The sequence below is a fragment of the Balaenoptera ricei genome, chromosome 1 (assembly GCF_028023285.1).
Source record: "Balaenoptera ricei isolate mBalRic1 chromosome 1, mBalRic1.hap2, whole genome shotgun sequence".
In the NCBI taxonomy this organism is placed as follows: Eukaryota; Metazoa; Chordata; class Mammalia; order Artiodactyla; family Balaenopteridae; genus Balaenoptera; species Balaenoptera ricei.
In genome coordinates, this window is record NC_082639.1 from 75,463,334 (window position 1) to 75,479,355 (window position 16,022).

The 16,022-nt window shown below is 33.5% G+C and overlaps 1 protein-coding gene across 4 annotated transcripts in view; it reads right to left on the reverse strand.

Moving 5' to 3' along the window:
* COL24A1 (collagen type XXIV alpha 1 chain) overlaps positions 1-16,022 on the reverse strand; it is a 389,925-nt gene that overhangs the window by 196,425 nt on the left and 177,478 nt on the right. For all 4 annotated transcript variants that reach the window (XM_059925489.1, XM_059925499.1, XM_059925479.1 and 1 more), the window contains 2 exons: positions 15,593-15,646; positions 12,318-12,362 (listed from right to left, as the gene is read on the reverse strand). In XM_059925489.1, the coding sequence (XP_059781472.1) occupies positions 12,318-12,362; positions 15,593-15,646 (99 nt within the window). The remainder of the gene's footprint in view (positions 1-12,317; positions 12,363-15,592; positions 15,647-16,022) is intronic.

Here is a 16,022-nt window from a genome sequence, read left to right on the forward strand (position 1 = left end):
ATATCTTTAAGATGACTGTCAAAACAATTTTTGCTTCCTTGTCTTAGAGTATCTTATATAACATGATTAGTGTTTGGGCAAAATTATGTGTAGAATTCTTTACACAGTTTCTAGAAGTTAAATCACTTAAGGATCAAGCCTTATTTAGCTGTATATCTAGCACACAGTAAGTGTTCAATAAGTATCTTCTAATGATAGAATAAATGAAAGACGTGTCTTTCATTTTTGTTGGCTTAAGAAATCACAATATCCTTCCAGAACACAGTACATGATGAAGAACATGTGAGATACACATATTTGTAGACAACTAACTTACTTCAAATCATAGGATAATAATCTTTAAACCTATTAGGATTCTGAATCTTCATGTCCCAGGTTCAAATACACAATTATATTTTAAGGATTTTTAAAAATAATCCTTAGGAGAAAATCCTTTAAAACCAAAGGTAACTAAAAAATGCTTATTTTTTTAGCAATTCTAAAATAGGTAAAGTGATCAAGTTTATATTTTCTTAGTCAGAAGGCTAATAGGCTTAGTGCCCTAGGCAGTATACACACTGAATGTTTACATCTTAAAATGAGTGATGTTATTGTGACTTTGGAGGCACAAAGTTCCATTTAAATTTCTCTTTTATTTGGTTCCTTTGGAGCAGTTTATTCTAATTTGGGCAATCTGAGAAACTTTATTAGACTAAGAAGAGTACTTTTGTTTATTACTCTTTAATATGACATGTATGATAAATATCTTGTTCCCTATATTACTCCATATATGTTGGATCTTATTCCTTTTCCTAGAATATTTTAATTGTTAATAGTAACTTGATGCATATTTAATAAGGATAAAGAAAAATATACTTAATATAAAATAAAGTATAGAGACGGCAGACAGCAGAAGCAAGAAGAACTACAATCCTGCAGCCTGTGGAACAAAAACCACATTCACAGAAAGATAGACAAGATGAAAAGGCAGAGGGCTATGTACCAGATGAAGGAACAAGATAAAACCCTGGAAAAACAACTAAATGAAATCGAGAAGATGCAAGAAATGTTTAACAAAGATCTAGAAGAATTAAAGAACAAACAAACAGAGATGAACAATACAATAACTGAAATGAAAAATACACTAGAAGGAATCAATAGCAGAGTAACTGAGCTAAAAGAACGGATAAGTGACCTGGAAGACACAATGGTGGAATTCACTGCTGCAGAACAGAGTAAAGAAAAAGGAATAAAAAGAAATGAACACAGCCTAAGAGACCTCTGGGACAACATTAAATGGAACAACATTCACATTACAGGGGTCCCAGAAGGAGAAGAGAGAGAGAAAGGACCCAAGAAAATATTTGAACAGATTATAGTCGAAAACTTCCCTAACATGGGAAAGGAAATAGCCACTCAAGTCCAGGAAGCGGAGAGAGTCCCATACAGGATAAACCCAAGGAGAAACACGGCGAGACACATAGTAATCAAATTGGCAAAAATTAAACACAAAGAAAAACTACTGAAAGCAGCAATGGAAAAAATGACAAATAACATACAAGGGAACTCCCATAAGGTTAACAGCTGATTTCTCAGCAGAAACTCTACAAGCCAGAAGGGAGTGGCATGATATACTTAAAGTGATGAAAGGGAAGAACCTACAACCAAGATTACTCTACCCAGCAAGGATCTCATTCAGATTCGATGGAGAAATCAAAAGCTTTACAGATAAGCAAAAGCTAAGAGAATTCAGCACCACAAAATCAGCTCTACAACAAATGCTAAAGGAACTTCTCTAAGTGGGAAACACAAGAGAAGAAAAGGACCTACAAAAACAAACCCAAAACAATTAAGAAAATGGTCATAGGAACATACATATCGATAATTACCTTAAATGTGAATGGATTAAATGCTCCCACCAAAAGACACAGGCTTGCTGAATGGATACTAAAACAAAACCCATATATATGCTGTCTACAAGAGACCCACTTCAGACCTAGGGACACATACAGATTGAAAGTGAGGGGATGGAAAAAGATATTCCATGCAAATGGAAATCAAAAGAAAGCTAGAGTAGCAATTCTCATATCAGATAAAATAGACTTTAAAATAAAGAATGTTACAAGAGACAAGGAAGGACACTACATAATGATCCAGGGATCAATCCAAGAAGAAGATATAACAATTATAAATATATATGCACCCAACATAGGAGCACCTCAATACATAAGGCAACTGCTAACAGCTATAAAAGAGGAAATCGACAGTAACACAATAATACTGGGGGACTTTAACACCTCACTTACATCAAGGGACAGATCATCCAAACAGAAAATTAATAAGGAAACACAAGCTTTAAATGACACAATAGACCAGATAGATTTAATTGATATTTATAGGACATTCCACCAAAAAACAGCAGATTACACTTTCTTCTCAAGTGTTCACAGAACATTCTCCAGGATAGATCACATCTTGGGTCACAAATCAAGCCTCAGTAAATTTAAGAAAATTGGAATCATATCAAGCATCTTTTCTGACCACAACGCTATGAGATTAGAAATCAATTACAGGGAAAAAAACGTAAAAAACACAAACACATGGAGGCTAAACAATACGTTACTAAATAACCAAGAGATCACTAAAGAAATCAAAGAGGAAATCAAAAAATACCTAGACACAAATGACAATGAAAACACGACAATCCAAAACCTATGGGATGCAGCAAAAGCAGTTCTAAGAGGGAAGTTTATAGCTATACCAGCCTACCTCAAGAAACAAGAAAAATCTCAAATAAACAATCTAACCTTACACCTAAAGGAACTATAGAAAGAAGAACAAACTAAACCCAAAGTTAGCAGAAGGAAAGAAATCATAAAGGTCAGAGCAGAAATAAATGAAATAAAAACAAAGAAAACAATAGCAAAGATCACTAAAACTAAAAGCTGGTTCTTTGAGAAGATAAACAAAATTGATAAACCATTAGCCAGACTCATCAAGAGGGAGAGGACTCAAATCAATAAAATTGAAATGAAAAAGGAGAAGTTACAACAGACACCGCAGAAATGCAATGCATCCTAAGAGACTACTACAATTAACTCTATGACAATAAAATGGACAACCTGGAAGATATGGACAAATTCTTAGAAAGGTATAACCTCCCAAGACTGAACTAGGAAGAAATAGAAAATATGAACAGAGCAATCACAAGTAATGAAATTGAAACTGATTAAAAATCTTCCAGCAAACAAAAGTCCAGGACCAGATGGCTTCACAGGTGAATTCTATCAAACATTTAGAGAGGAGGTAACACCCACCCTTCTCAAACTCTTCCAAAAAATTTCAGAAAAAGGAACACTCCCAAACTCATTCTATGAGGCCACCATCACCCTGATACCAAAACTAGACAAAGATACTACAAATAAAGAAAATTACAGACCAATATCACTGATGAATATAGATGCAAAAATCCTCAACAAAATACTAGCAAACAGAATCCAACAACATATTAAAAGGATCATACACCATGATCAAGTGGGATTTATCCCAGGAATGCAAGGCTTCTTCAATATATGCAAATCAATCAATGTGATACACCATATTAACATATTGAAGAAGAAAAACCATATGATCATCTCAATAGATGCAGAAAAAGCTTTTGACAAAATTCAACACCCATTTACGACAAAAACTCTCCAGAAAGTGGGCACAGAGGGAACCTACCTCAACATAATAAAGGCCATATATGACAAACCCACAGCAAACATCATTCTCAATGGTGAAAAACTGAAAGCATTTCCTCTAAGATCAGGAACAAGACAAGGATGTCCACTCTCACCACTATTATTCAACATAGTTTTGGAAGTCCTAGCCACGGCAATCAGAGAAGAAAAAGAAATAAAAGGAATACAAATTGGAAAAGAAGAAGTAAAACTGTCACTGTGTGCAAATGACATGACACTATACATAGAGAATCCTAAAGATGCCACCAGAAAACTACTAGAGCTAATCAATGAATTTGGTAAAGTTGTAGGATACAAAATTAATGCACAGAAATCTCTTGCATTCCTATACACTAATGATGAAAAATCTGAAAGAGAAATTAAGGAAATACTCCCATTTACCACTGCAACAAAAAGAATAAAATACCTAGGAATAAACCTACCTAGGGAGACAAAAGACCTGTATGCAGAAAACTATAAGACACTGATGAAAGAAATTAAAGATGCTACCAACAGATGGAGAGATATACCATGTTCTTGGATTGGAAGAATCAATATGGTGAAAATGAGTATACTATCCAAAGCAATCTACAGATTCAATGCAATCCCTATCAAATTATCAATGGCATTTTTTACAGAACTAGGACAAAAAATCATAAAATTTGTATGGAGACACAAAAGACCCCGAATAGCCAAAGCAGGCATGAGGGGAAAAAATGGAGGTGGAGGAATAAGGCTCCCTGACTTCGGACTATACTACAAAACTACAGTAATCAATACAATATGGTACTGGCACAAAAACAGAAATATAGATCAATGGAACAGGATAGAAAGCCCAGAGATAAACCCACACACCTATGGTCAACTAATCTATGACAAAGGAGGCAAGGATATACAATGGAGGAAAGACAGTCTCTTCACTAAGTGGTGTTGGGAAAACTGGACAGCTACATGTAAAAGAATGAAATTAGAATATTCCCTAACACCATACACAAAAATAAACTCAAAATGGATTAGAAACCTAAATGTAAGACCGTGCACTATAAAACTCTTAGAGGAAAACATAGGAAGAACACTGTTTGACATATATCACAGCAAGATCTTTTTTGATCCACCTCCTAGAGTAATGGTAATAAAAACAAAAATAAACAAATGGGACCTAATGAAACTTCAAAGCTTTTGCACAGCAAAGGAAACCATAAACAAGATGAAAAGACAACCCTCAGAATGGGAGAAAATATTTGCAAATGAATGATCCGAAAAAGGATTAATCTCCAAAATATATAAACAGCTCATGGAGCACAATATTAAAAAAACAAACAACCCAATCCAAAAATGGGCAGAAGACCTAAATAGACATTTCTCCAAAGAAGACATACAGATGGTCAAGAAGCACATGAAAATCTGCTCAACGTCACTAATCATTAGAGAAATGCAAATCAAAACTACAATGAGGTATCACCTCACACCAGTTAGAATGGGCATCGTCAGAAAATCTATAAACAACAAATGCTGGAGAGGGTGTGGAGAAAAGGGAACCCTCTTGCACTGTTGGTGGGAATGTAAATTGATACAGCCACTATGGAGAACAGTATGAAGGTTCCTTAAAGAACTAAAAATAGAATTACCATATGACCCAGCAATCCCACTACTGGGCATATACCCAGAGAAAACCATAATTCAAAAAGACACATGCACCCCAATGTTCATTGCAGCACTATTTACAATAGCCAGGACATGGAAGCAACCTAAATGCCCATCGACAGACGAATGGATAAAGAAGAAGTGGTACATATATACAAGGGAATATTACTCAGCCATAAAAAGGAATGAAATTGGGTCATTTGTAGAGACGTGGATGGATCTAGAGACTGTCATACAGAGTGAAGTAAGTCAGAAAGAGAAAAACAAATATCATATATTAACACATATATGTGGAACCTAGAAGAATGGTACAGATGAACCGGTTTGCAGGGCAGAAATTGAGACACAGATGTAGAGAACAAACGTATGGACGCCAAGGGGGGAAAGCGGCGGGGGGTGGGGATGGTGGTGTGATGAATTGGGAGATTGGGATTGACATGTATACCCTGATGTGTATAAAATGGATGACTAATAAGAAAATAAATAAATAAATAAACATTAAAAAAATAATAATAATAAAAAAATAAAGTATATAAGCCTTTATATGCTTGGCTTTCAATAACTTCTCTGTTTTTAGCTTGTAGCACAGGATCATGTGTATCACTCATTTCCCCATAGATATAAATTTTGCCTTTTAGCTTTTATATTATAATCATGTGAATTTTTAAAAAATTTTTGTTGCTTTTTCCTTAATAACCACTTACATGTGATTTATTCTTGGTCTACCTCTTATGACATTTGGTTTTGTGATATGAACGATTTTCCATAGTCATCATTTTTCCCATACTCTTTAATTTTCGTAGCTGTAGAAAAAATTTCTATAGGATCACATCTAATATAGTATTTGCTATTTTCTTAGTAACTTATTTTGCTTTTTACAAAGAGATGTCATAAATGTCAGGAAAATAGTGTATCTTATAGTCCAAAAGACTCAAAAATCCTTCTACCTTTGTAAGCACCTCAACTGTTCCTAGAAATTTGCTGACTGCATTTTCTTGGATAAATCTCTTGTGTTTGAGATTTTAAAACTATTGGCATCTCATGTCTAAAGTAATAGTTCACCTTGGACCTGGTTTTAGAGAATGGTAGGGTTTTTAGAATTGTTTACTTCACTTCTCTTCAATTTACCTGGAATTATAACATTATATATCTTCTCTGTTCATATCCACTGATATGTCCACACACTTTCTGTAACTTCCCTTTTGATTTCACTGATTGATACTTTTTTTTAACGTTCTACACTTTCACAGACTTAATAGTATAGTGAAATTAATTCACTTAATTGACTAAGTGATGCTATTAAAACATTTCAAAGATGATAAATGTCAAATACATGATCCTAAAACATAACAGTTTAACACATACATGTTTTTGAGACACTTGTCAAACCACCATGTGGTAATTGGGGCCCCATAATTTTCAGCTTCATACAGTAATAACAGAACGATATGTATTCATTAGAAAGACAATTAGAAATCTTCACCTCATTGTTAAGAGGAAGCATGGGGATATGGAGAAGTTAGTCATAATTCCTTTTCAGTCCCAGCTCTGCTACTTTATTATCTGACCTCAGACAAGTTTAACTTCTCTGAAACATAAGTTTTCTTTTGTATAAAAAAGGAATATTTCCCAGTGTCTTTTGTAAGGATTAAAAGATACAATATATGCAAAGTATCTGGCAGATCACAGATTTTCAATAAATTATAGCTTTTTTTTTATCATATTCAGGTATATATCCTTCTTGTGATGGACTGCATCGTGGATATACATTTCATATAACTTTCCATTCTCTGAGAAAAATTACCACACCCTGCCAGGTAGGAGATATACACAGCTTTGCAGTGTGCTACAGGTATGTGCAGCTTGAAAACAGAAGGGAGTAGATGATATTTTTTAAGATAAAGTCACTACAGAGGCCCTACAGAGGGGCAATTGATAGAATTTTACTTTGTTCTTTCTGTTTGGCTAAATGGTGCCATCAAGTCTGGGACTTTTCCTCAAGGAAATATGAGTCACTTTTTATGATTTAGATATGTCCACATAAAGCCACCATTCTCCTCTTAATGAAAGAAAGAATAGAACTTGTTAAATAAAACCAGCTTGTATCAAGTTTGATAATAATTTCACAGTAATGCTACGAGAAAGCAGCAAAACTAACCACTGTATCAAATGAGATTTTGTGTTGAGCACTTCTAAAATATTTTCTTCCAGATCCTTCAAAATCTTTTAAATCTTTCTAATAACCATTGATTCACAAGGATGCACTTCAAGGTTCCATTTAAAAGCAGGACAAACTGATGATTTCCTGATGCAGAGAAAAGAACCCTAGAACTGGAATTAGAGAATTCACATTTGCTTACTAGCTGTGAATTTGAACATATCACATAACTTCAACAAATCTCAGTTTCCTCACTTATAGAATGGCAGTAAGATTTATCTTACAAGGGTTGTTTCAAGATTAAATGAGATAATAGGTCTTCAAGAAATAGACTTCTTTTAATTTCCTCCTCTGACTCCACCTCTACTTGGTCTTGAATGAATTGGTTATAATCCAGCTTAGAATCAGCCAACAGAAGTTCTCTGATTCTAAAGGTTTTATAATGAGAACTGGATTACCTGATTTTGAGGATTATGCATGGCCTTTCCTCTTCCTCTTCCTTTCTGTTCATCAGTCATTTACTATACACTAGCACACCAGGGGGCAGGCAGAATAACAGAGAGGACATGGTAGATTGCTTATGAAATTTGCTAAATGGATAAATTAAGGAGTAAATGAGGTGAAATCAAATAGTTGGATTATATTTTAAGAGCTATAAAGAGAGTCTGGTCAGAGTATAGGACAATCATGAGGAGCTCTTCAAGTGGGCAGAAAAACGGCCTCTGAATTTAATGTAATCAAGGTCACTTAATGAAAAAAAATTCCAAATTTTATCTTTAAAATAACAGACTAGAAAAGGATCCTGGGAGTGACTGCTGATCATTTTCCAAAGACACCCCAGTTTCCTGCTATTGAAAAACGCCTGCATAGTTTTGAGTATCATCAAAAATAAAGAAAACATAAAGTTATCCCACTCATGGAGAAGGCTGTGGATCCACTGTCCCTAAAATATTTAGTCTAGCTCTGTTTGTTCCAACTCCAGAAAGACAGCCAGAGAAAAGAAGCCAAATTGGCAGATGAGAGGAAGACTAGAAAACATTACAATTCTTAGAAAAGAGTCATAGATTCTTAGAATTGGAATTATCCTTAAACATCATAAATACCAATTCCTTACGCTTCCAGAATTCTCCTGATAATCATAAACAGTAATCAAAGGTCTATTATATGCTGGGGACTGACTAGAATCATTCTCTTTTATTGCAGCCTTTGTCCAAACTGTCACCTTAAACAGATCTCAAATACATCCACTTATCTCCACTGCCATCATCTGGCCTGTCATTTTTCTCCCTTGTTTAGTCTACTGCAATAGCATCCTAACTGGTTACCCTCTTCTACTTCTGCTGCTCACAACCATGTTCCAAGTTCCCAATCCACTGCTACAGAGTGATCTTAAAACACAAATTAAATCATGTCATTGCCTTACTTAGAATACTTCAATGATTCTCCATCTACTTTAGGACCAAGTCCAAAATAATAAACATGGTCCTGAATGATTTGGCTCCTGCCTCCTTCACTAATACCACCTAATACTGCTTTTCCCTTGGTTCACCAAGGTCTATCCACACTGGCTTTCTTTCAGTTCCTCAAAACAGTTAAATGCTTTCCCACTTAGAACCATCACATGTAAGAATAACCACCATCAGGGCCAATACAGCTAACATTTATCAAGTTTTCACTATGTGACCAGCTCTGTGCTAAGTGCTTTAAGTGCATTATCATGTTTAATCCTCATGAGAAACTCTATGAGGTAGTTATTATTTTCATACTTATACTGTTGAGAAAACAAATATTTAGAGAAATTAAGTGACTTGTCTAAAGCAAGGCAAGTGGCACAGGTGGGAAGTATGTTATATTGCATATTCCAGGAGCAGTTTTTCCCCCCACTCTTCCCAAGCTAACTCATACCATTCTTTATGGTCACAGTTCATATGGCATTTCAAAAGTCTTCTCTCATCTCCTGATCTAAATTTGGCAACTTTGTCACAGTCCCTTAAAATTTTCATCTAGAGAATGTATTACAGTTTATAATTATATATTTTATTTGATTATTTATTTAACGTCTGTCAAACCTCTGATAGACTATAAATTTCATGAAGGCAGGGATCAAATGGTCAATGAATGTGCCTGAATATAAATATAAATATCTGCTGAACAAATGATTGCAGGAAGTCATCCAAATCTAAAGACGAAGTGTTGAATCACTCTACGGAAGAGTCTGAGTGTTAGGAATTCTATTAAAATATTCTTGCCTACAAAAAAAGCTGTTCCCTTATAATGTCTATCCCTTATAATGTCTGTTCCCTTATAAGGCCTATATACTGATTTTAATTCCGGTCTCTTGACCAATACTGAAAAAGTATATTCTCTTCCCTTTTACAGCTCTTCAAATAATTTCATCCTAGAGAATTAAAGACAGAGAGGACTGGCAATTAAGGTGGGATAATTCCAGGTTTATTCATAAAAGAATGCTAGAACGTAGAGGATAATTTCTTTGAAATTAGAGACTTATTTAGGGCACATTTATAGAAATTAATTCTTTGCCTATAGTAAGTAAATGCAAGAGGTATATAGACACGAGATGGGACCACTGTGTTCGGCACTCTCTATCACAAATTGGGTTCTAATTTGTATGAATCTAGAAAGAAACAAAACTGGAGGAGGCTATTAAAAGGGAATTAAATGACCATACAAAAAGTTTGGGAAAAATAAAAACTAGCTATGCAATTACAACTAACCTTAGATATCCCCAAATTACAAGACTGACATCATGAAGCGCAATCGTATTTTCCCATATCTCTTGAGAGTTTTAACAGAACTCTGGATTAGATGAACTATATTTCTAAGATTTTGAAATTAATATGATAAAATAGAAGTTGGGAATTATCAAGAGCCAAAAATATTCTTCAGGTGTTTTATATATCTTAATTAATTCAATATAACCACTAAAGTTTTTAAAAGTCTTTATCTCCCATCCTTAATGAGGAAGATGGAACCTCAAAGTTGGAAAGGTCCTTTTGTTTCATAACTTATCTGATGCCTAAAACCACTCTATAATATCTAGGCCAAGTGGCTTTCAGCTAATATTAAAATATCCCCAGCTATGCTAATTAACCTGATGGAAGTGGGGGGATCCTTTCACAATGTATCAATATATATATATGCGTATCAAATCATCACATACATTTTAAATATCTTAAATTTTATTTGTCAATTATACCTCAGTAAAGCTGGAAAAAAATCCCCAGCATGGTATAATGCTTTTGATTTTGAGATCTGGATTTTGAGTTTGGAGCTATGGGTTTAAATCTTAGTTTAGCTATTGATCAGCTATGTAACTCTGAACAGGTTACTTACTGTGCTTCAGTTTCCTCATTTCAAAAACTGGAATAACAAAATGTGTCTTTTAAAATTGTTAGAGAATTAAATGAAATTCCACAATATAAAATATCACATAGCATTATGGCTGGCACATAGCGAATGATCCATAATTGTTAATTTCCCTCCAATAACAGAAATCTGCTACCTGCCAAAATAGTCCATTTCCTCTTTGGACAGCACTGGTGATGGGTTACTAGTGGAACCAGTCCAACATTATTAAGCAAATAAAACTTAGAAGTTTGATATGTGTTATTTTAAGAAAAGATGTTCTGTTCTTCATTGTTATTTTAAGTTTGGCTATAAATTTTAGTTTATATATATTTTTAAGCAATTTGTCACTCAGAAATGGCAGAATTTCATTTCTTTAAATTAAATTTTAAAAAATTTGAATGACAGAGAAATACAGATTACATTCATATTTGATGAGAAGCCTTGAATAATTGAATTGATATAAATACTCCATTGAAATTTCCCTTTTGGTTAAAAAAAAGGAAAAAAATATTCACCTTCTAGTGATTCAGGATTAAATGGTATGGCAATGATCTTTTAAGACTAAATGGATCATCTCCCTATTTTTATTAATAATTAGTGACAAAAATTAAGAGTATCAGAAATGCATTGCTGTTTTACTACCAGGCTAGAAAATATATTTAATTATTTAAGCTCACAAAACAATTTTTAAGAAAATTTATTTTTATTTAAGTTGTAAGATAGGTTATAGAAAATTATATTTGCTCATTTAACCTATTAAATAACTATTGTTATTAAACAGTATCACTTTCTTTGTGACAACCCAGCACACTCTGTAGATAAAGTCACTTGCCTTTCATTAATTTAATTTACTACTTTATATGTTATGTAGGTTCATTTGTTAGAGAATATTGTAGCTGACTTGTCCCATAGGAAAAAAAAAAAAAAATTACCCCTAACATATCTGATTCAAATACAACATGAAGCCTCCTATTTCCTCAATAATGTAAATTTAAACAAGCCAAACTTCTGAGGAAAGAAATTATGTTTCCCAATGAATTACCTCATGGTTTACTCCAATCTTTCAAATACAAAGAAAAATATCTTCCACCTATTATAATATTTTATGGTTTGATAATTTGTAGTTTTTTAATCATGAAAAACGTTACGGTCAAATTTAGTTTGAAATGATCAGAACTAAATGTAAAGACCAAATATTAGATACAAGAATGTTCCTGAGATCACAAATGTAATTTATATTGGATAAAACTATCAGTATCTGTGTTTTCCCTCATTTCTCTTTTGTAGAGTAGGTTTTATTTGTCACATCACCAATGAATTTAAATTTGTAGTGGGTAAGTATTTTATATTCTGAATTTTATAAGCATAGATCATGCTAACATGATTCCTAAAAATGCTCACAAGATGATTTAAGAGTTGAAAATAAGAGCATAAAACAAGCTTACTGTTTCACCAATCTTCCCAATGTTTCCTTGATCTCCTACTTCTCCCTGTTAATAAAGAATATAAGGTTGCAAAAATGATTATTTTTCAAACAAGATTCCTCTCAACATTGCTCCTGTTTTCATTTTAATGTAATTATCTATAACCTAGAAAATCACAAAGAAACTTTCAGTTATTCAAAACTCTTGTTACAGTATTTGTACAGAACGTAGTCCTTCCTGTATTTTCATTCAAATAATATTAACTTGTTTTCTTAAATTACATTCTTCTATTTATGACGTTTAATCACTTTTAAAACACTTTTACAAATAAAATTTAAAAAATAAAATATCTACTGAGGTATACTCTATAAATGGCAGAGTGGTAGGCTGCCACTGCAGAAGATACTAAGAAGAATGAAAATAAAGCCCATGCGCGCAGGAACACTCTCTTTGCTTCAGTAGAGAAGGTATCTCACAATGCTGAGCAGAACAAGCAGAACAGAACACACGCTACAGGTAAGTAGTAAAGGAGTTCCTAGGCACAGGCACCCTGTGTGCGTGTGCAGCTAGAGCTGGCTTCACTGGAGAAGTAATGCATGTTCATAATCTTAACCGCAGTTCTGCCGTCCCTAAAGCTCTGAAAACCCAAAGTTTTTCACAACACATTTAGTGGCAAACTTGACCTAACCTGTGTTTATTTGATAGTGGTGCTTTTACCTGATCTGAGTGAGGCTACTTATAGTCTTGATATAGTTTGATTAATCTGAACATCCTTACATTTCACCATAGAAATATCAATTTGTCTAATTATGGTTGTGCTGTCCCATAGCCTGCTGGCAGTGTTAAGTAAAATACAGTATATATATATATATATATATATATATATATATATATATATATATAACCTTTTTAAAATCCAAACATTAATGGTTTCAAATAATAAATTATGAAACTGTATTTGAGTTGGGCCCTGAAGAACAGGTGATTTTTACACTGGTGATGAGAAAGTGCCATTTTTAGTGGTGAGGAATGGCATGAACAAAGGCTGAACAAAAGCACAGATTAATGAAAGTAGAAGATTGAGTTCAGGGTACCACATATAGTTAATCTGACAGGAATGTACATTTTATTTATACCAGAGATAGGAAATTAAGCCATCAACTGCTGTCTAAAAATTAATAATTATATTGCAGTGTGGGGTAGTTAAACTCACTGAACAATACTGTAGCCACTCATGATATGTAGCTACTGAGCATTTGAAATTAACTTGTCTGAACTGAAATGTGATGTAAGTATAATATACACACTGTATTTCAAAGACTTTGTATAAAAAAATCTCATTAATAATTTTAATATTGATTACATGTTGAAATGATAATATGCTTATATCTTGGGTTACATAAAATATATTACTGAAATTAATCTCTCCTATCTCTTTTCACTTTTTTTTTTTTTTTTTACTGTGGCTCACATCTGTGATTCGTATTACATACTCTATTGGATGGTGCTGATTTTAAGCACTGAAACCTAATATTCATATAGGTAATCAGTTTGAAATAAACTTTCAAAGACTCTAAAAATTTTCTTTTCTATTTCTGTACGCATTTAGATAAATAGTAAAGAATAAAACATTGTAATAGTAGGTTGGAAATCCTAGTTTTTGACTGATAGTTCATTAGATAGCTTTTGTAGAAAATAATGTGGCAGGATTTTATGTATATATATACAAATATATACATAATATGTATGTGTATATATACATATATATAATTAATTTTCTTTTATTTTCTCCTTACCCAACGCCCCTCTCAAATTCCAACTATGGAGATGGACCCTTTGTGATACGTAGTCTTAAGGGAGGTCTGTGTTAACAGGCAGAAAGCAAAAGTTGCTTGCAGATTACCTACATTCACGCTTTAGTTTTCAAAGAGCCTGAATGTAGGAGGTGAGTTGTCTTTGAGGGCAAAAAGAGACAGAGAGGAATAATCCCCCAGGCCTAGGGAGAGAATAGAGATCCTAGAGTTCGGTGAAAGGCGGTGACCCTTAACCAACCCCTAAGTGCTCCCCGAGTGTCAGGTTCCCCTAAGGGAGTGCCAGGTCCTAGTGAATAGCTATGTAATACACCAAGGAAGAAATTTCAGAGACAAGTATGAGGACTGAACATTAAAGAACTTCCTTCACTTCCTAGGTAACACAGATGCCACCTAGATGCTGGTGTAATTCTAGGGAGAAGGCAGAATGTCAGTAATCACTGAGATTGGTCTCTTGCCAGTTTGACTGGATGGTAGTTCACAGGTGGATTTTTTAGAGCTATTTGGCAGTACAGGGATTAAATACAGTAAAGGAGAATGAAGCCTTCTATTTATAAATATCGTGCTTCTATTTTCTGGGAGTTTTTCTATGTAACTTGAGAGTCAGGTACACATACTCTCCCAAGATAATTTCAGCAACAGACATGCTGACACAATAAAAAATATTTTAGCTCATATTTCTTTATTAATTGACCTCAGAAAGTGTTGTTTGGTTTTTTCCTTAGTTTCTGTATCACAAAAATGAAGAGTTTAATGTAAATAATGAACTCTAGCTTTAGGAAATTCAGCAATAAATCTATGATGCAATTCAATTTTTCATTGAATTTTAAATTTGTACAAATCACCAATTCTTATAAGTTTCCTTCAGACCTTAATGCTGTACATATAAAACCACTGCCTTACTTTATATTTGTTGGTGTTACAAAAAAGTCATACAGTACTTGAAAACAAAGCAAGAAAGTAGGTAACACATTTTTTTCAATGTCATAAAAGTATGAAGAACACCCAATGATTATGCAGGGTATGTGCTTACTTAGACTTACTGTATATTATTGATTAGAGGACCCAGACTTAGTGAAAATACACACACACGCACACACACATATAAATTTTTTAAGTGAAGTTATAGTAACTTGTAGATTTCTGTCCAGTGGAATAGACAGCCCTCAAAGTTATGGTTTATTGTCCTGTAGCTAACTACACATCTGAACATTCCTTTACTAAAATGCATATCCAATTACATAGACATAGTTATAGTCATAGATATTTATAGACATATATACAGATACAGATATAGATGTAAAGACATATAACATTTCAAATGCTATCAATATTTGAACAAGTTTTAACATATGACTGGTTCCTTCAATTGATGAGTTGAATAAAAATCTTTGACATGTGTTTATTTTATATTGTTATGAAAGTCATAACTTTATCTTTTTGAAAATTATACTTTGTAACTGGTAATAAAGTCAGTTGCTTCACCTTCAAGCCTTCTGGTCCTGATTCACCTGCATACCCCTTTGGACCTGGTTTTCCCTAGAAGAGAACAGGAAAAAAAAAAAGATATGTTTAATCATTCTTATTTTTGAAAGTTTCCTAATTCATGAAATTCAGACTATCCTATGAGATGAAGCACTTCAAAATTATTAGATAAATGCATTTCATCAAACTCATTAGCCATTCCTTCTACCATGTTTGACTGTCTACTTGCCATGCACAGCTCTAGGATAAGATAATTTAAAAAAATAAGTAAAATACATAGTATGTTAGGTAGTGGTAAATTTGAAGAACATCAAATTAAGCAGGAAGGGAGATATAAACTGTTGTGGTAGTTTTGTTAAAATTTTTGGTAAGACTGCCAAAAAAGACCTCACTGAGAGGGTGGCAATTGAGTAAAGACTTTTAAAAAGGC